The 22,021-nt window shown below is 42.6% G+C and overlaps 1 protein-coding gene across 1 annotated transcript in view; it reads right to left on the bottom strand.

Moving 5' to 3' along the window:
• Positions 1 to 22,021, bottom strand: part of XPOT (exportin for tRNA) — a 3,393,313-nt gene that overhangs the window by 1,192,665 nt on the left and 2,178,627 nt on the right. Inside the window, exon 16 of the mRNA XM_044088045.1 lies at positions 13,245 to 13,314. Coding sequence (XP_043943980.1) covers positions 13,245 to 13,314 — 70 coding nt within the window. The remainder of the gene's footprint in view (positions 1 to 13,244; positions 13,315 to 22,021) is intronic.

Here is a 22,021-nt window from a genome sequence, read left to right on the forward strand (position 1 = left end):
TTAAGAACATTTTAACATCTAAAAGAACACCAGTTATATCACGATTCTGAGTTGAAATAAAGGATAAACCTTTCTCCAACATTTTACATTCATCTAAAGTCAAAACTCTACTGGACAAATTCTAAACAAAGAAGCAATCATGTCTGCTGTTGGGACAGATTTACAATAACACACACTCAAAAACAGGTGACTATACACCCCTGACTTCAATAATTGCTGCTTACCAAATATTTGTGTCTAAAACAGTTGAAGAATAGTCCCCAGATACCTCCTGTGTCCTTAAAAGGAATCTCAAGAGAAAAGACAACAAAACAGCAGTCCAGAAACAAATACAGCTCTAACAATACCCTTTTAACAAGCTGTAATCAGATGTTGCTCTCAGGTCGCTCCTAAAAACGGACTGTGCCCAGTTGGCCTACCTGATTAATTATAACAAATGGGATATAAATAAGCCAGAGATGCATTTCAAGTACATGCCATTCAGAATTGTGCTGGAGCTGCGATTCTACGGCAAAGCCAGCTGTCAATAGGTTAACAACATTTATAGAGGCACAAAACAGAGATTCTTGGACGAAAATGGAAACTGTTGCCTGCCCTTTCTTGGTCAAAGTTGCCCATTTATTCTCAATCAGCAGAGAACCAACTAACTGAAAAGAATCATCACAGAGGAAACCATCAGAGGTGGTTTTAGTTTTCATTTTATACCTGACACCTGTGCACATACTTGTTTGCATCCAAGGGGCAAGCGTGCAATAGGCCTTTGTGATACACATCACACCTCCATGTGACATGATCAGTTTTCTCTCTTCCCTTTAGACAAGCACTTCCATCTGATCCCTTGTCTCCACAGGGTTCTTCTCCAAAAAGTGTGCTCACCAGAAGGGTGAAAAGCTATAATGCATTGGCCTTGATGACTCAGAATAAAGCATCTGTCATACCATAATTATCATTCAAAATAAGATTTGACAGCATACCCAGAACCATGGCTTCTGTGGAGTTATGTGGGTTGAGGCTTGTTCCACTTCAAAGAATCCAAATATGTATAGATTACAACTCCAAGTATAATAAAATGACAAACACAAGAAGTGCAAGTGTAATCAGTGCATTGAAGTCTCAATTTTCTAGACAGAGATTATTTCCATTCTGGTAGATATGGACATCCTGAGACAGTGTAGCAACTTGTCTCATGTACACATGGACAAACCTCTCTTACTACCACCTAGGGACACAATTTGTGAGAGATGCAATTACATTAAAAACCAGGAGTCTATGCTCTCTCGCTCATAATCCAGTACATCTGGCACTGAGAAGGTTGTCTGCACAAACACCGCACCTCAATCACCCCCACACCAACATAATACACACCCACATATGCACAAGTTCTTAACAAAAACATACCTAAACAAAACAGACCACCAAGACCAAAACACATGCAAACTCCACAGTCTACCACACCACACACAGTCCACATATGCCTGTGTTTCACAGCCATTAAGGCTTACCCATAAACCCAATATATTAACCATAAGAGATTCCATTGTGAGACACACATCTGTGCCCCTCAACCAGGCTGGATAAGGAGGAAGTCACGTTAAGTTGTTTCTTAGGTGCCAGAATCTGCCACATCACCCATACACTTAAGTCCCTCAACAAGCACTGTGATAGTACATGTTGGTGTGAATGACCTGAGATGTACCTCTCTGGACTATATGAAGAGACATGATCAAGCTCACTGAATGTGTGCTCCAGACAGGTGTGTCACTAGCCTTAAGCAGCATTCTACAGTCACCTAGAATGATGCCTCAATACAAACAAAAAATGATTGACTAACAACTGGCTTAGTTTCTGGTGTCATTCTAAGGGGGTCCAGTACCTGTCGGCCTGGGAAGATATGACTGACAGACCACAATGCTTTGCAGAGATGGCCTCCACATAGTGCCTTTTTTAGGCAAAGCCATGAGGTCAAATCTACCAAGATGAAAATCTCATCTAAGTGCAATTTAAAGGTCATGCTGCTGAATGCTAGGAGCCTCAACATGAAACTTCACTCATTGCAAACATTTTTAACTCTGGAAGATGCTGACATTTGTGCAGTCACAGAAACCTAGTTCAAAGATGCACAGAGCACCCCAGCCTTACCTGGTTACTCATCTTACCATACATACCGACCCCAAAACTGAGGGCAGCAAAGGAGGTGGTGCTTCAATATATACTAAAGATATACACACCTCCAGTCCGGTCAAACAGTATGATGCACAGGAGACACTCCAGGTGCAGTTAATGGTTGACAAGACCCCTATTCAAATCACAGTTAGCTACAGGCCCCCAACATTGACTCAGTATACCCACGCTGCTTACCTGGACCTCCTCAAATATATTAAGATTCAACCCTGTATCCTGATCCTAGGCAATTTTATCTACACAACTGGAAGAACTACTCGAGCCAGAACACCAATGCTCAAATATTCCTTGACTTAGTCAATGCCAGTGCTTTCGACCAGATGGTTGACACCCCCACAAGAGGTGACATCATCTTGGACTTGGTACTAATCAACAAAGGAAACCACAGCAGCATCCCTGCAGTGTCAACATCCCTGGTAAGATCAGACCACAAAGCGGTCACCTTCAAAGTCACCATCTTCCCTAACCCCCCTCTAGCTAGGGTCAAACAAAAAAAAATTCTCCAAAGCTGATTACAACCTTCTGAGGGATGGTATAAACAGCTTCACAGCCCCCTCCCCCTCTTTAGGAATTGGCACCAATGTCTAAATCTACATCGAAGTACTATATGAGCATTTATACAGAAGCATGGAATCAGGAATACCTGACAGCACAAAATCATCCTCCGTAAGCAAGAGTAAACCTGTCTGGTGGACATTTGCAATAAATAAACTACATAACAAAAGGAAAAAAAATGCTGTCTAGGACCAAGAAGGAGCAGGTGCCCAACTGGAAGCAACTGTTACTTAGCCTGAACAAGCAAATAAGAGCACTAGTGAATTCCTCTAAAGCCAACTTTGAGTCCAAATTGGCCACATCTGCTGGAGACAATCATAAGGCCTTCTTCACATATGTCTGCAATCTAAGGGGAAGCACCCAAATCTGCTAAGGACCGATGGTCAAGGACACCACGTACACAAATGCCGTGGATATAGCCAACCTGCTGACAGACAGGTTCAGTGAAAATATCACCCCCCTGTACCCCCCATCAGTAATCCAGAACATTCCTAGCTCCTGCTCCCACCCCTTATCTCTAGGAAACAAGTTACCATCCTCTCAAATACTAAAAATATGGCTTCCAAGGGACGCAATAACATCCCAGGCTGCATCCGACATCAACTCAGGCAGGAACTTGCAGCACCATTAGGCACCTTATTCAACTAAACCTGAGTACTGGTTTCATCTCAGCTGAGTCGAGGATGGCCACCATCATCCCTCTGCACAAAGGTGGAGTAATCCACCGATAAAGGCAATTATTGACCCATCAGCCTAACTAGCTTGATTTGCAAGGCCATGGAATGCATTATCATGGACCACATTGACAAGGACATTGGCATAGTACAGTTTTGTACCTACCATAAATGTAGATGTCCGATAGATATGCAACTGCAGTCCTTACATATGGGTTGTGCTGCCTCAGGTAGCCCTCGGTCGGCCGGATTCCAAAGTCTGGGTCCGGCATCGGCTGATGTCGCCTCCTCCCCGACGTCAGAGCAGCTGGGGTATAAAAGCATCAGCCGACGCCATCTTCCTCAGTGTTTCTTGCCCCAGATGCCAGGTGCCCTCCAAGGAAGGCTAAATTTAGAACTGGATAAAAAAGTCCAGACATACACAATAGCAATAAACAGATACACCATAACAGATATCCCCTGCTAAGTATAAAAGGAGGGAAGTGGACCCAATACACAGAGGGGTAGGAGGGAGGGAAAACCTGACTGCAGTTGCATATCTATCGGACATCTACATTTATGGTAGGTACAAAACTGTACTATGTCCTTCAAGAATGCAACTGCAGTCCTTACATATGGGTTGAATACCATAGCCAAGCTGGGGGTGGTAGGCTCTAAGATAAGGATGGTGTGGCTAAAATACCCTGCAGGACTGCTGAAGCAAAGCCTGCTCGGGATCTGGAATATAAAGGCAGGTTGTAGTGCTTGGGAAATGTATGCACGGAGCTCCATGTAGCAGCTTCTAGAATGTCCTTTGTAGCCACCCCTCTTAGGAAGGCTGTGGAGGTGGCTGTAGCTCTGGTGGAGTGTGGCCTGATATTGGCTGGCACACCCTTTCCATGAAAAGAATAACAGAATCTGATGCAATGTCCAATCCATTTTGAAATTGTTTGTTTGGAAATTGCCTTTCCTTGCACTGCAGGAGCGTATGCTACAAAAAGTTGGTCTGACTTTGTTGGCCTTTGTTCTGTCCAAGTAGTAGCGTAGTTGTCTGTGTATGTCCAAAGTGTGCAGCAGCCTTTCCCCTTTATTTTGAGGATTGGGAAAGAAAGTAGGCAGGTGAATTGCTTGATTTAGAGACACCCTGGATATCACTTTAGGCATAAAAGAAGGACTGGTTCTTAAAGAAACCCTGTCCTGATGAAAAATGAGAAATGGAAGTACTGCCATGAGGGCCTGTATCTCCGAAACTCTTCTTGCTGAGGTAATTGCCAACAGGAAAACTGTTTTCCAGGAAAGAAATTGCAATTCTGAAGATGCTGCTGGTTCAAAAGGCGGAAGAGTTAATTTCTCTAACACGAAGTTGAGGTCCCATGCAGGCACTGGTGGTTTTCTGGGAGGTTTGATATTCTTTATCCCTCTTAGAAATTATCTTAGCAAAGGATGTGAAAACACAGGTGAATCAGTGTTGTATTTTGCTGAAATTGCTGAAGCGCGAATTTTTATGGAAGAATAGGAAAGTCCATTATGCAGCATTTCTGCCAAGTATTCCAGTATCTGTGGGATACTCATTACTGATGCATCCTGTCCCTTGTTGGCATTCCAGATGTTGAATCTCTTCCATTTGGCTGAATAAGTCTTTCTGGTGGAAGGTCTGCGTGCTTCCAATAATATCTGTTGAACTTCCTTGGAGAGAGAGATATGGGGAGAAATCATGGAACCCTCCAAGCTGTCAGCTGCAGAGTTTGCAGGTTGGGGTGAACCGTCCTGTAATTGTGCTGAGTCAAGAGTAGAAGCCATTGAGGCAGGGGACACGGCTTGGTGCAAGTTATGCTCCTTAGTAATGGATACCAGTGCTGTCTTGGCCAGTCTGGAGCTATTAAGATGCCTTTGGGTTGCTCTGCTTTGATCTTCAGTGACACCTTGGTCATTAATGGTAGAGGTGGGAATGCATAGATTGTTAGAGAGTTCCAGCTGAATGAGAGAGCATCTATTCTCCAGGCTTGTGGATGGTGTGTCCTGGAGCAGAACTTTTTCAGATGATGATTGAGGTGGGAAGCAAAGAGATCTATGTCCGGCCTCCGCCATGCAAGAGTTATTTGTGCAAAAATGTCTGGATGCAACATCCATTCGTGCGGGTCCAGGATGTTTCTGCTTAGACTGTCCGCCAGAACATTGTCCCTGCCCGGAACAAACTGGGATTGCAGCTGTATGTTCAGTTTCAGGGACTTTTCCTAAAGAGTCATTGTTAGTCTGCAAAGGGGGTAAGAATGAGTACCTCCCTGTTTGTTTATGTACCACATAACAGTGGTGTTGTCTGTCTTTATTAGCAGATGACCTTGTTGAAGATATTTCCCGAAGGCCTCGATTGCATGAATTACTGCTAACATCTCTTTTTGATTGATGTGAAGATGCACTTCCTGGGGGGTCCATTGCCCTTGAATGCATCTGCCCTCCATGTGCGCCCCCCATCCATGGTCTGAGGCATCTGTTGTAATGGTTTGGCTTGTTTGAGGTTTCTTGAAAGGCATACCTTTGTTTAACTGGCTTGCTTGGGCCCACCACAGAAATTCCCTTTGTAGACATGGGATGAGTGGAATAATTGCTTCTAAGTTGTGGCTGTGTTGAGACCATAAACTTTTTAGGTACCATTGTAATTTTCTCATGTGTAGTCTTGCCAGTGGAACCAGTAGAATGCAAGATACCATGAAACCCAGGGCCTGCAGGATTTTCCTTGCAGTCATCTGGGTGAGCTTTGCTAGGCTTTTGAAGTAATGCGGTAATTGTTCTTGCTTCTCTTCTGTGAGTTAAGCCATTTGTGATTCTGTGTCTAGTTTGGCTCCTAGAAAAATTATTTGCTGGGATGGCAGTAGTCTTGATTTTTGTAAGTTGACTGTGTATCCCAAAGCCTGTAGTAAGTGAATGACATAATTCAAGTTTTTTGTCAAGGCTTGCTTGCTGTCCGCTTGTATAAGGCAGTCGTCCAGGTAAGGGTATATTTGTATCCCCTGGAGTCTGCAGTGTGCAATTACTGATGCCAGGCATTTCGTGAATACTCTGGGCGCAGTAGATAAGCCAAAAGGCAATGCTGAGAATTGATAATGCTCTGACCCTGCAAGAAATCTGAGGTATCTTCTGCAACTGTGTCTGATTGGGACATGCAGGTATGCCTCCTTGAGGTCCAGAGTAACCAGCCAAGACCCCTTGCCCAGCAAGGGAAGGAGTTGCTGGAGCGTCAGCATTTTGAATTTTGGTACAATGAGAAAAGTGTTTAGAGCGGACAGGTCCAGTATAGGTCTCTATTGCTTTTCTTTTCTTGGAACAAGGAACAGTCTTGAGTAAAATCCCTGGCCTTGTTCCTGAGGAGGTACCTTTTCTATTGCTTTGATTTTTATCAGCTTTGAAACTTGTACTAATGCCTCTGCCCTTTGATTTTGTGGCAGGTTGGGCATGCCTTGTCTTGTTGGTAAAGTATGGAAGTGGAACCTGTAGCCTTGGTCTATTATGTCCAGAATCCATTTGTCCCTCGTTAAAATGTGCCAATTTTTTGAAAATAAGGATAATTTTCCGCCTAAAGTTGCTTCTCTTTGAGCCTTGGTCGGCGGTGTGAAAGCCAAGTCATTGTGATTGTCCCTGTGGAGCAGAAGTCCCTGCGCCACCTCTCTGATTAGTCGGTTGCCATTGGCGTCCCTTGTAGGAGCCTCTGTATTGCCCTCTCCCTCAGGCACTCCCTGTTTTTTCCCCTTTGAAACTTGTCAGTGTCTGGAAAGGACCAATTCTTAGAAGGCCAATTCCTGCTGAACCTTGGTGGCTGAACCTGGAGGAAATCTTTGACTGTTTGCACTGATTTAGCCCTTTCCTCAATTGATTTCAACACATCCTGAGCATTAGCACCAAATAGCATGTGTTTTTCCAGAGGTGCATCTAGAAGCTTTATTTTAACATGATCTGGCAATGCCTGTTCTTTCAACCATGCATGTCTACGTATGACGGCCCCTGTCATAGCTGCCCTACATGAAGCTTCCAATGCATCATAACCACACTGAAGAAAATGATTGCTAACCTGCTGTGCATTATGAACCAAATCCTGCAAGGCCTTTCTATCTAAAGGCTCAGGAGAGGCTAACTTTTTCTGCAAATCATCCATCAAGAAATCCTGATATTGAAACATATGAAAGGCAATTAAGGGCCCTCATGGCCAGTGTGGTTGAGGTATCAACTTTTTTGCCCCACCTCTCTAGGGACCTAGCTTCCCTGTCAGAGGGCAAAGGATTTTTGGCCGTGGATGTGGCCACCCCTTTGGGCCCCTGGGAAAGTGTTTCTAGATCAACAGAATGGGCCTTAAAGAAATGTTTATGAGTTTCAGGAACCCTGTAGTATCTGTCCGGCTTGACAGGAGCAGGGGGGAGAGTATCAGGAGAAGCATTCGAATCTGAGTACACATCATCCAGTACATCTAACACTGGAGGGATAGCTAAAGGCCTGTGTTGGGGAAGCTTAAGGAAGGTACGAAGCCGTTTCCTGGAGTCGTAGAATTCCTGGCCTTGCCACTGAAAATGCTCTCTCATGGAGTGGAGAACTTCCCCAAAAGAAATATCCTCAGGAGAAGAGGCAGAAGGAATAGATTCCTCCGCATCAGAATCCTCGTTAGCCTGGAAGGACTCTTCCTGAGTATCTGAGTGATCAGAATCACCAGAGGCTTCATCAGAAGAAGGGGTGTCTGTATGCTCAACCCTGGGCCTTTTGTTTGAAGGTGGCTAAGAACCTCTGTCAGGATGGGCCTGGGAGCCTCTGATTAAGGAAATTAGATCTGCAGCTAAAGTCATGATTTGTTCATCAGTAGTGGGCTGAGGCAAAGATTTAGGAGGGTGAGACTTAGCCTGGCTGGAAGCCTTAGCACGTGTGTAGGCCTTAATAGACAGAAAGAGGGGGCCTAGCCGCCCCACGTGCTGGAGTAACCTTGTCCACCGGTATGGTCTCAGGCAAATCTTGGGCTTCAGTTTCTGGAGGAAAAATCAACAACCGGCACCAGCGTAGGCTCCGGGGCCGAAGTGATCGGTAAAGCGGTGTCGTCGGTCTGGAGCGGTGAAAAACCACCTCAGAAAAGACCGATGCACTTGCGGTAGTTTTTGGCATGGTGTCTGTGGAAGTCGAGGGCCGAGAATGTCGGTCCCGGTCTTTACGTTTTTTGGAAATATGTGTTGTCGTTTGTTCCGACGGCATGGTATAAGAGTATTTTTCGCCAAAAAAGTCTTCAGCAAACTCTGCCCGGCGCCTGAGTGTGCGCTTATTGAGGCAAGCACAGGCAGCACAGGCCGAGACATCATGGTCTGGGCCAAGGCAGGGAAGGCAGTAAGAATGGAAGTCCTTATGAGGTATTTGTTTACCACAAGACAAACAGTTATTAACTTTTTCAGTTTTTTCTGACATCGGCTGAGGCAAGAAAAGGTTCCCCAATGGGGTACTTAGCTTTTTGATGACTTCGGATACGTAAAACACAGGAGCTGACCGACCAGCACTTGCCAACTGCTTCTGCTTCGGGCACCGCGCAGCAAGAAAGACTGAGGAAGATGGCGTCGGCTGATGCTTTTATACCCCAGCCGCTCTGACGTCAGGGAGGAGGTGACATCAGCCGACGCCGGACCCGGACTTTGGAATCCGGCCGACCGAGGGCTGCCTGAGGCAGGACAACCCATATGTAAGGACTGCAGTTGCATTCTTGAAGGACATCTTCCAAATGCAGAGTTTGATTTTGTCAAGGGGAGATCATGCCAGTTAAGTCTGACAGGCTTCTTTGAGTCCGTCACCAAAGCCATGGACGAGGGGAAGATGGTGCACACCACCTATCTTGACCTGGCTAAGGCCTTCGACACTATTCCCCACTGGGGTATAATAGATAAACTATCCCAGCTTGGCGTAAATCCGTATGTGACTAGATGGGTGGCTAAATGGCACACTGATAAAACTCAGTCAAAATAGGGGAAGCTGCCTCAAGTAGTAGACCTGCAATGAGTGGCGTACCCCAAGGATAAATCTTGGGACCTCTGTTGTTTCGGATACACTTCTCCACGGTACAAGCCAAAACCAGAGGTCTACGGCTGACCAAGTTTGCAGATGACTGCAAGCTGGGCGTCATCAACTCCCCTAGTGATGAAGGCATATTACGAGGGTCTCACCCAGACAAATGACTGAGGCCAGAAACATGGCCTCAAACTAAACACCAAAAAATGCATCATCATCCCCTATGGGGAGAATGGTCTCCACAAATTATCACATTAATAATAATGTCCTAAGCATGCAAGCAGTTGTGAGAGACCTGGGCACCCAAGTTTACAGCAATCTAACTTTTGACCATCATGCTGCCTCCATAACACGGAGAGCTTTCCACATGGCTCACCTCATTAGAAAGGGTATTTCTTCTAGGAACAAGGAAGTCATAAGATCTCTGTATTCCTCCCTTATCAGGCCCATCATCGAGTATAACACCTCTTTCGGCATGTACCTTGCGAAGCATATGCAGCAGCTGGAGAGACCACAGAGGTTTCTGGCCAGAAGAATCCAGGGCTTCAAAAATCTATCCCTCTACTCCATCTCATGCAAACTCCTCAAAGGTGATCTATGTCTGGCATACAGAGCAATCTCTGACCCCCACAGTGATGAAATTGCTGCATATCCGCAAGCCTAAGTCCACTCACGTGACCCGCATGCAAAACCTCAACTTGGTCTGCAACATCAATAGGACTTGCTGACGGGGACGGATATGTCTCCCAGAGACTCCACATCTTGTGGAATAGACTCCCTCATCATGTCAAGCAGAGTACTTCATTATCCCTCTTTGAGAGGAACTTGGATGATTGGATGGGAAATAGAAAATACACCCCTGGGATTCCACCTGTGCCCCTTCTGAACAGGGACATGGGTACTGATTTGTGAGAACATGGGCTAATTGATTGGCTAGGCCTCTAAGGGTCTCAGGTCCAACAGCCTAGTAACTTGCTATGATCCTATGTTAAAGATCCGTGAGACTGAAATGTATAGCATCCACTTTACTTGACGTCAAAATGGGCTAGTTCAGAAAACAATGATAAAGAGCATCAGCAAAACCTACAAGGACTGTCATCTTGCTGTTCTGGAAAACAGGAATATTCCACTGCAGGGACTCACATTTTCATTCATTTAACTGTTAATTGGCAGAAGGTCAAACAAATTACCTACTTAAACTACAATAATGTTGGAAAATTAGTACAAAGTAGCAGAAGACTCAGTTAAAGCTTAATGGGGTAATGGAGCCTGACCCTCTGACATACAGTGAAAGCCCTGATCACAAAACCAGTTGACATGTTTGATCACAGGTGCAAGAGCTGGAGGGGCTGAGAAAAGAACAATAGATTGTAGTTTTTGATGCTGACTCAGCCATTCTAGGAGAAGAGAGGTGACATATCAGCTAGATGCATTAGTGAAACCTGCTGAACAGATGTACCACTGGCAGCAATGAGCCTGGTGATGCTCACACTGTATTGAGTGCTCTTATATTTCTCTTAGAATGCATCTGTGAAGTTACTGTGCTGCCACAGGGACAGGCACAGGTATCGACTTGAACTCCTGAGTGGCCTACTCCTTACCACCCTTGCTTCATAGAAGAAACAGGATTGGCGAGCTCAACACAAGGACTAAACTGGCCTTAGGGTTTATGCCTCAACCCAACCATTACCTTGACTAGTGAGCTTAAGGTCAGACAATCACTGGCTCGTGGGACTCGAACCCTTCCAGCGGTCTAGTCTGATCCAGACGAGAAGGGAACTGGTCAGTTTGTCTCAGGGACTCGGTCCTAAACCCTCAGGTGGATCAAATGGGTCCATAGGATGACAGACAAGGAGTCAAAGAACAGCCAAGTGCAGAATTAAAAAAAACAAAATTTAATAAGGGTGCAAAAACAGTTGATGTATATAGGTTAGTACAAAAAGGGCAATGACACACTATTAAGAAGGCAGAGCTGGGCTCAGATACAGGCATAAAGTTCAGAAATGATTTCATTCACTCATCTACCACACAATCCTCTCTAGTAAGCAGGCAACTACATGGATAAAAATGGAAAAAGTGGACTCAGAGTCTGAATGCTGATCTACAAATCTATTCTATGTACTTCTGGAGCTTACTTCTCATTCATCAACATCAACCTCTATTTTATTCCCCCATTTCTATGTTCATAGGTTCATAGGTGTATACTAGGCTAATGGCCCTGGAGCCTTTACAAGCCTAGGCCATAGGATTACCCTGGTATTGTGCCACTCAACCTTAGTTCCTAGTGCCTCTGTTGAGTAGAGCCACTGGAGTGATCCCTGGGGTGAATTTTCTATTTCCCATCCACTCATGGAGATTCCCTTTGAAGAGGGCTCGTGAGGTGCTCTGCTTGACATGTATGGGAAGTCTACTTCAGAGCATGGTCAGTCTCTGGGTTATGAATCTGTCCCTCCAGCATGTTCTGTTGATTGTGGTAATGAGGTTGAGCTTGTGGTGCGGAGGGACTGGGATTTCTTTAGATGTAGCATTTCTAACAGAGTTCATTCCTGGCTTTGTTGGGCTGTTCTGTCAAATGCTGCCATCTCTCGATTCAATGCCACTTTGGTACCTTCTCCAAAACTCATGCCTGACTGTGGCAGGTCTTCTTTCACACAACCCATCCATCCCTCCATTTCTTTGCTGGATGCCCTCATTTTCTCTTGCCTTCTTCCGATTTTTTCCCAAATTTTCACCAGATTATCTTGTTGCTTTCCTGCACATTTATCCCAAACTACCATACTCTGTTCACATTGACCTCTTTTGCAAATGGATATCCTCATTTCTTCATCTATCTCAGTATGTACCTACCATCACCTGTAGCTTCCTCAACTATTCTGCCTTCACCGCCCAGGTTTATGTACCATACTATACTACTTGCTTGGTATTTGTGTTCTTCATTTTTAGTGATCTTCAGCAGTGAAAGTGGGTGATCTGAAATGAATTACTTCATTAGCTGGAAAAAATTAGATGTAATCAAATGCATTCCACAAACTTCAAAACAAGGCCAACATGCATGGGGTCCAACGTATGCCCTTGACAAGCATGGATCCTGAAGAGTTTTACAAGGCTCATCGGGCAGGACACAATGCTGACGTTGTCAACCGCAGAGGGCTACACAAACCATTTTAAAATGCTGGTAAAGTGACTTTCACAGTCAGTCTCAATTCAAGATTCTAGCAGTGAGTGAACCAAAGAAAAGTCATAAGTAAAATGCTTCGATACCAATACAGATTGCCGCACTTTCATATTGGACAAATTAAAAGGAATAGAAATAAAAAAAGATTTAACACACATCAAAATGTAGTACAGTGAAACAGAATACCACAGGAAAACAATTGCTGCATACAATAGATATTAAAGTAAAATGTTCTCGCCTAAATTTGAACTAGAAAAAATACTGTGATAAAATAAATCCATCATACTAAATAATACTGTGAATGCATGCATCAAGTTTTTTTTTTTAATTACAAATTTGTTGCTTATTACTGATTGTAGTCTATACCTAGGAAAATGCTTCTGACTGCTACAATATTGACAGCATATAATAGATGCTCTAAAAGGAAATTTCATTAATACAGACTTTTAAATGTAGACAGAAAATGGGAATGTTATGGCACACACACTGGCAAAGCACAAAAAATAAATATTTTACTACTGTAGGTATATATGAACATGTATACATTCTCCTTCTCTGCTTGAAAAGGTTTTAATTTCTAGTACACTTCTCATTCTTTTTTTTTCTTTTTCAGAAGCAGCTGCAGAATTTAACAGATGTTTATAAATACGCTTACTTACAGGAGGAGACAGCTCCAGCAGATCTTGCATTCTGTCCAGTATTTCTTCGATAAACGTATTCATCTGCTTGCTGTATATAAAAATTTAAAACAATTTACTTAATGGCAGAAAGCCAAAGACCCACCTAGCCTAACTTTTAACTGCGTTTAACATCCAAATTACATTATATTTGTTTGATAGCAGGAGAATGCAAAATGCTTACATAGTTCATCCTTTAAGTGCATTTAATATTTTCTCTCATTCTGTCTCTCCCATTCCCTTTCACCATCTGTCAAATTCCTTCCTGGCTTCTTTCTCCACCATCCCTTCCTGTTAGTCTACTCTGCATAACCACAACCATCTCGATGAAGAGGTTCCACAAATCCAAGGACTAAATGTCCCTGTGACTAGTTACGTGTCCCTTTCCTGCTTTCTTTTTTTTATTAATTCAAGTTAACCACCCCTTTACTGGTCTCTGATGTGAGCATGGGAACACACACAATCTAACCCCTTTACTGTTTCTTATTTCTAAAGAGAAGAATCTAGCCCCTCTTCAGTTTGCTCATGTTCTTTCCCTCTACTCTGTGTTCCCTTGTTGCTTTTCTTTGGACTCCTTACAATAATGCATATCCTCCAGAACTGTACACAACACTCAAGGTGTGGCCTGACCATGGCTCAGAACAGCAGAAGCATTACTTCTTTTCCTCTGGAGTACATCTTCCTAAAGAAATTCCACATCACTTTATATGATACTATGACTGCCTTCTAAACTTGTGCCTAGTGATTTAGTTCACAAAAGCAGAAAAGGCATCTGGGTTACAGCTCACAAGGGTGAGCTCTGGTTCACAAACAAATTAAACAATACACTAAGTCAGGTAATTTTTTTTTTTTTTTTTTTTTTTTTTTAAATATTCTATAGCTGAAGAGTGAGCTGTGTTTTTACATAGAGAAGGAGATAGCTTTTTTCACCGTCTGAAGAAGTGTAAAGCATCAGCCTTAAATGTAGTTCAGTCAAGTCAACACTCAAAATGCACTTAAGCAGGCTATATATGTTAGTACATTTTTAGATTACATCAGAATGTTTTTACTTCATGACTATGGGCTCATTCATCCAAAAAGTTGAGAAGCTGCTCTGTACAAACCTACTCTGTTCCAATAAATGGCATTATTTCATCTCTGTATTCCTTTTATGTTATATATTTGACTTGTACTCGGTCAACAAGAAAACAATTAAACATCTATCTACCATAGTGTGCTTTCTCAGAAAACAAGTGTTCTTAGAGCCTACTGCTCATCTCTATAGGTTTGAGAGAGGAGCAAAATGGCAGCATCAACCTTAACTCTTGTTAACAAAAAATTAAAATGGAGTAAGCAAAATGTTTGCCAAATTTATTTTACCTTATTTTTAGCTTTCAGGTGACAAAAATGGGGGTAGAAAATGTCAGAACAGTTGAGATAAAACCTTACACTGATGTAAAGGCAAATGTAGAAGGGTGACTGCAATAACAGACAGAAAAAATTAAGGCTACAAAAAATTTGTTTTACATAACAGACCATTAATAGTGATAAAAATATGACACAAGTGCTAATTCACAACTGGATACATACTGATTTCTACCATGTTACATCTGGCATAAAAACATACAGTGGGTGACGGTACAAAAACAGTTTATGGTGACTGGGGCACGGAATAACCTAATAAGTAAACATTATTTAAATGTACAAGTAGGAAAATAGGTAAACAGATGGCCAGATTGGATATGCTGGTAGTATGTTACTATGGAAAATACAGTGAAAGAAAAACTTTACAATGCAGTTAACACAACAAAATGTAAAAACAAAATGCTGTGTTACTTAAAGTAATGAACAACAAAACAACAAGCTGATGTGGACTTCACTTCTTTTGGCTGCTCCTGTTAAGGGTCACCACAGTGGATCACCTGCTTCCATTTCTTGCTCTGTCATACCAACCACCTGCATCGTCGTCTCTCACTACATCCATAAACCTATCTTAGGCCTTCCTCTTCCTCTTACCTAGCAACTCGATCCTTAACATCCTTCTCCCAATATACCCAGCATCCCTCTTCAGCACATGTCCAAACCAACACAATCTCGCCTCTGGTGTTTTGTCTCCAAACCTTTCAACCTGAGTTGACACTCTAATATACTCATTTCTAATCCTGTCCATCCTCGTCACACCCAGTGCAAATCTTAACATCTTTAACTCTGCCATCTCCAGCTCTGACTCCTGTCTTTTTGTCAGTACCACCATCTCCAACCCATACAACATAGGTGGTCTCATCACTACCATCTTGCAGACCCTCCCTTTTACTCTTACTGGTACCAGTCTCGTCAAAAATCACTCCAGACACTCTTCCCTGCCCACTTCACCCTGCCTACACTTTCTTCTTCACTTCTCTTCCACACTCACCATTACTCTGAACTGCTGATTTCAAGTATTTAAACTCATCCCCCTTTGCCAGCTCTACTCCCTGCATCCTCACCATTCCTCTGTCCTCCCTCTCATTCACACACATATATTCTTAGTCCTGCTGAACTTCGTTCTTCTCCTCTCTAGAGCATATCTTCACCTCCCCAGGGTCTCCTCTACCTGTTCTCTACTCTCACTACAAATCACAATGTCTTCTGCAAACATCATAGTCCATGAGGACTCCTGTCTGATCTAGTTCATCAACTTGTCCATCACAATTGCAAATAAGGAAGGGCTCAGAGCTGATCCTTGATGTAATCCCACCTCTACCTTGAACGCATAAGTCACCACTACCGCAGACCTCACCACTGTCACACTGCCCTCGTAAACATCCTGTCCACTCTTATATACTTCTCTGCCACTCCCAACTTCCTCATACAATACCACAGCTTCTCTCTAGGCAACATGCCATATACTTTCCTCTAAGTCCACAAAGACACAATGCAACTCCTTCTGACCATCTCTATAATCTCCATCAACACACTCCAAGCAAACATTGCAACTGTAGTGCTCTTTCCTGGCATGAAACCGTACTGTTGTTCATTAATTCTCACCTCCTTCTTAACCTAGCTTCCACTACTCTCTCATAACTTCATGCTGTAGCTGATCAATTTTATCCCTTTGTAGTTACTACAGCTCTGCACATCACCCTTATTCTTAAAAATCGGTACCAAAACAATTCTGCACACTTCAGGCATCCTCTCACTTTCCAAGATTCCGTTAAACAATCTGGTTAAAAACCCCAGTGCCTTCTATCCTAAACACAGCCGTGCTTCCACAAGTACAGTGGATATAAAAAGTGTACACACCCCTGCTAAAACGACAGGTTTTGTGATATAAAAAAATGGGACGACAATAAATCATTTAAAAACTTTTCCCACCTTTAATGTGACCTATAACCTATACAATTCAATTGAAAAACAAAGAAATCTGTTGGAGGAAAAAATATAAAAAAAAAAAAAAAACGTACAATAAGCTGGTTGTGTGCATAAGTATGCACACCCTTAAACTAATAATTTGTTGAAGCACCTTTTGATTTAATTAGAGAATTCAGTCTTCTTGGGTACACACCTGCCATCAATTAGAGAGACTCTCAATTAACCCCAAATAAAGTTCAGCTGTCCTAGTAGGATTTTCCTGACATTTACTCAGTTGCCTGCTACAGCAAAAGCCATGGCTTGCAGACAGCTTAAAAAACATCAAACTGTTGAAAGGTATTAGTCAGTAGAAGTGTACAAAAAAATTTCCACAGCATTGGATATACCATGAAACACAGTTATCAAAAAGAGGAGAAAATATGGGACAACAATGACGTTGCAAAGAACTGGACGTCGTTCCAAAATTGATGAAAAGACAAGACGAAAACTTGTCAGGGAGGCTGCCAAGAGACCAACAGCAACACTGAAGGAGCTGCAGGAATTTCTGGCAAGTTCTGGTTGTGTACTACATGTGACAACAGTCTTCTGTATTCTCCATATGTTTGGACTATAGGGTAGGGTTGCAAGATGGAAGCCTTTTCTTACACAGAAAAGCATCCCTACCCAGCTAAAATTTGCAAAACAATACATCAAGTCTCCCAAAAGCATATGGGAAAATGTGTTATGGTCTGATGAGGCCAAGGTCGAACTTTCTGGCCACAATTCCAAAACGTACGTTTGGCGCAAAAACAACACTTCGCATCACGAAAAGAACACCATCACCACAGTGAAGCATGGTGGTGGCAGTATCAGGATTTGGGGTTGCTTTTCTTCAGTTGGAATTGGGGCTTTAGTCAGGTGGAGAGAATTATGAACAGTTCCAAATACCAGTCACTTTTGGCCCAAAACCTTCAGGCATCTGCTACAAAGCTGAAGATGAAGAGGAATTTTACCTATCAACATGACAATGACCCCAAGCATAAAACCAGATCAACAAAAGAATGGCTTCACTAGAAGAAAATTAAAGTTTTGGAATGGTCCAGCCAGAGCCCAGACCTAAATCCAAAAGAAAATCTGTGAGGTGACCTGAAGAGGCCTATGCACAAGAGATGCCCTTGCAATCTGACAGATATGGAGCACTTTTGCAAACAAGAGTGGGCAAATATTGCCAAGTCAACATGTCCCATGCTGAAAGACTCCTACCCAAGAAGACTGAATGCTGTAATTAAATCAAAAGGTGCTTCAACAAAGTATTAGTTTAAGGGTGTGCACACTTATGCAACCAGCTTATTGTACGTTTTTTTATTTGTTATATTTTTCCCCTAACAGATTTGTTTGTTTTTCAATTGAATTGTACAGGTTTATAGGACACATTAAAGGTGGGAAATGTTTTGAAATGATTTTGAAATGAAGTCTCTTTTTATATCACAAAAAACTGGCATTTTAACAGGGGTGTGTACACTTTTTATATCCACTGTATGTCATCTGGACCAACAGCTTTCCCATTCTTCATCCTCTTCATAGCTGTCCTTACTTCCTCTTTGCTAATCCGTTGCACTTCCTGATTCACTATCCCCACATCATCCAACCTTCTCTCTCTCTCATTCTCTTCATTCATCAGCCCGTCAAAGTAGTCTCTCCACCTACTCAACACACACTCCTTAGTAAGTTTCCCACGTTATCCTTTATCACCCTAACCCGCTGCACATCTTTTCCAGTTTGGTCCCTCTGTTTAGCCAATCAGTACAGGCCCTTTTCTCCCTCCTTAGTGTTCAGCCTTTCATACAACATGCCATATGCTTTATCCTTAGCCTTCACCACCTCTCTCTTCATCATACACCTCATCTCCTTGTACTCCTGTCTACTTTCATCTCTCTGACAATCCCACTTATTTGCCAACCTCTTCTTATGTATACTCTCCTGTACTCATTCCACCACCAGGTCTTCTTGTCCTCCCCTCCCTCTGTCCGGATGTCACACCAAGCACCTTTCTAGCTGTCTCCTTTACCACCTCTGCTGTGGCTGCCCAGCTTTCTGTTAGCTCTTCACTGCCACCCAGTGCCTGTCTTAACTCTTTCCTGAAAATGAACTTACAGTTATCCTTTTTCAACTTCCACCGTTTAATCCTTGACACTGCCCTCACTCCCCTTCTCTTCTTCTTGATCGCAGTCATCCTACAAACCACCATCCTATGCTGCCTAACTTTGCTTTCCCCTGTCACCACATTGCAGTCTCCAGTCTCCTTCAGACTGGCCTTCCTGCATAGGATATAATCCACCTGTGTGCATGTTCCTCCATGCTTGTATGTCACCCTATGTTTCTCCCTCTTCTTAAAATACATATTCACTACAGCTATGTCCATCCTTTACGCAAAATCCACTACCATCTGACCTTCTGCATTTAACACCATACCTACCCATCACCTCCTCATCCTCTCACCAATGTTCCCTCTGAAATCCCCTCCAATCGCTACTCTCTCACCCCTGGTTACACTCTCCACCACTTCATCTAACTCGCCCCAAAATTCTTCCTTCTCATCCATTCTACACCCAACCTGTGGAGCATATGCAAGAACATTATTCATCACACCATCACTGTATCAGACACTCACACCATCACTATATCAGACACTCTCTTCACCTCCAAAAAACTCTTGACATACTGTTCCTTCAGGATAACCTTACCCAATTTCTCCTCCCATCCACACCATGGCAGAACAATTGGAACTTACCTCTGATACAGCTGGCCTTACTCCCCTTCCATTTGGTCTCTTGCACACACAATATATCAGCCTTCCTTCTCTCCATACCAGCTAGATGTCTCCCTTAACCAGTAGTACTGCCAACATTCAAAGTTCCTACCCTGACTTCAAAACGCCTAACTTTCTTCCTCTCCTCCTGCATCTGGGCATGCCTTCCCACTCTTCTCTTTCTCCTTTGGACAACAGTAACCCAATTTCCACCAGTACCCTGTTGGCTAAGAGTACTGGAGGTGGTTGTCGTTAACCCGGACCTCAAAAGATCTGGTAATGAAATCTGTATTGTTATCTGCTTATCTGCACTGGCAAAATTTTTACATCAGATTTCCTTCTTGATGTAACCTTCCCGAACTGGGCTTCGGACAAGAACAAAGAAATACACACTCCCCAGTGGCCCTTCACTAGCACCAGAAAAAAATATCAATATCATCTAAAATACTGTATAGAGTCCTTGCAAAGAACAGTGAATTCCTAAACCATTATGACTAAATAAACAGGCATGTGCAGACTAACATAACACTATCAAAATGAAGGAAGACACATTACAAGACTAACTTGTGTACAGTATGGGGGCATGTACTTTTTGTAAAATTATTCAAAGGCTACTATCAAAGAAAGTTGAAAGACTCGCCTGCCAATACATCTTTGCAGGTCATGGTAAACAGTTCAAAAGATGCTAATAAACTGCAAAAAAATATGACTGGGTACAATGAGGTAGCTAAAAAGCACACCAGGAAATTACATATTTTGTTTACCAGGTTGTCCTGTGGAGCAATTACTCTTTTTCTTATATTGGATGGATGGGAAAAAGCAATTTAGCATAAACTGGATGGAAAAATAAGCAAGTCAGAAAGCATTTGACCTAACTCCATATCCCACAGTAATGAAATCTTTGCTGCAACCCAGAAGACCTGTGTTTAATTAGTGGCAAGCATTCAGTGGGGAACACATGGGAGAATGTGTGTGAACAGCAGTTGCTAGCTTGTGCACTCTTGTGGGAGGGAGGTGGCTCTGACCCACCACATGTATGAAACCTAAAAGGAGTCCTGGCTGATGTACCCATTGAACATGAGCCTAGGGAGTGCATTCTGCCATAAGTAAGGCTAGCAAGCAGTCAGCAGCCAGTGGACTATCATGTGTGAAGAGGTATGCAACCTTCCCCAATGCAATGAATAGCACTGTGGTGAAAGGAAGCAATGCCAGTGGTATATGCTGCTTCACAGGAAACACTACTTCATCACTGCCCACCACTGATTAATTCAGCAAAACTAATGGGCCAGTTCAATACAAGTAGCGGAACCATCATTCAGAGTCAAGTGAAAGTGGGGATGTAGAGGACAAAAAAAGACAATAAGCAGTCACAGGGTGACACACTGGTTCAAAGATAATCTCTGTTGCTTCCATAGGTCTCGCCTGTACCTATTCTGGAAGTATATTCCTATCTTCAGCCTTAAATTACCCCATCACACAAGGTTTAAAGCGGTTTAGTACATATAAGACCAAACAGATGATCATAGTGGTTTCATCAATAATTTAAAGACAGGACCTAGATATTACATTATCTTTTTTTTTTCCAGAAGCAAAACCAAATGACTTAATGAAATAGACTATTGCAATAGCATTTATTAATATCCAAAATTTTACACTGTTTTTTTGATAATAAGCCTATAGGTTTATATTTTAAACTGATTTCAGAGTAGTACCTCACATTCCTGGACGTGGAAGGGTTACGTGCTTTTTACTATACACACTTTATGCTAATTAGGTACCCAAATATTTGGCTACAAAAAACAACTTTCTAAGAGCCTTTGTATATATTTTCGTCAGAATACCATCTATCCCTAGAGGCATTTCAATTTTCTGTTTGATTCTCATAAAAAGATACCTTCTGTGCTGAGTTTGCATGCATTTTTTCTAGAGTCATAAGTTTTCTTTCCATGTCCTAAAAATATGCCAGCAGGTGAAATGGGGAGCTTCTAAGTTACACAGAGGTGTACAATATAGTGGGTGTGTGCTCGCACGCTTGTGTGTGGTCTTGCATCTTATCTAAGACTAGTTGTTTGTGTTACACACAGACTACTAATTTCATTTCTTTATTTTATCTGAAAACCAAGTAGATAGGCAGGTCAAACTGACTCCTCAGCCACAACATGGACACAAAGTGACACAGATATAAAACAGCAACATACAGGTTGAGGCTGTTGGGAGTTATAGTAGACATTTAACAATTTTCTTAACACAGACAACAAAAGGTGGCTAAGTATGAAAACATTTTTTTACCCAACATTTACTGCACTCTCTCTTTTGCAAGAAACTTTTAAGGTAATACCTTTTCCACTTCCTTTAAACTGTTTTGACTGACTTTTGGCAATGAATAAGGACTGTTGGCTGCAGTTAAAATGCGAGCTGTGTATGAACATCTCAGTGGTGTCTGTACAGCTTGGAAAACTCATCCAGTTCGACCTTTTCTGGCAGCAAAGTTCCGCAACTAAGTAAAAAATACCCTTTTACAGGTTAAGTACTATCATAAGAATAACATCTGTAAGGTTATTAAAAACAACTGAACAATTAAGACAAATGATTCTAAGTTAAGATCAAGGGGTGTGATAAGAAATGCAGACTGAGCTGCGAA

The sequence above is a fragment of the Protopterus annectens genome, chromosome 11.part0, assembly GCF_019279795.1.
Source record: "Protopterus annectens isolate FY-2018-M chromosome 11.part0, PAN1.0, whole genome shotgun sequence".
Taxonomy (NCBI): Eukaryota; Metazoa; Chordata; order Ceratodontiformes; family Protopteridae; genus Protopterus; species Protopterus annectens.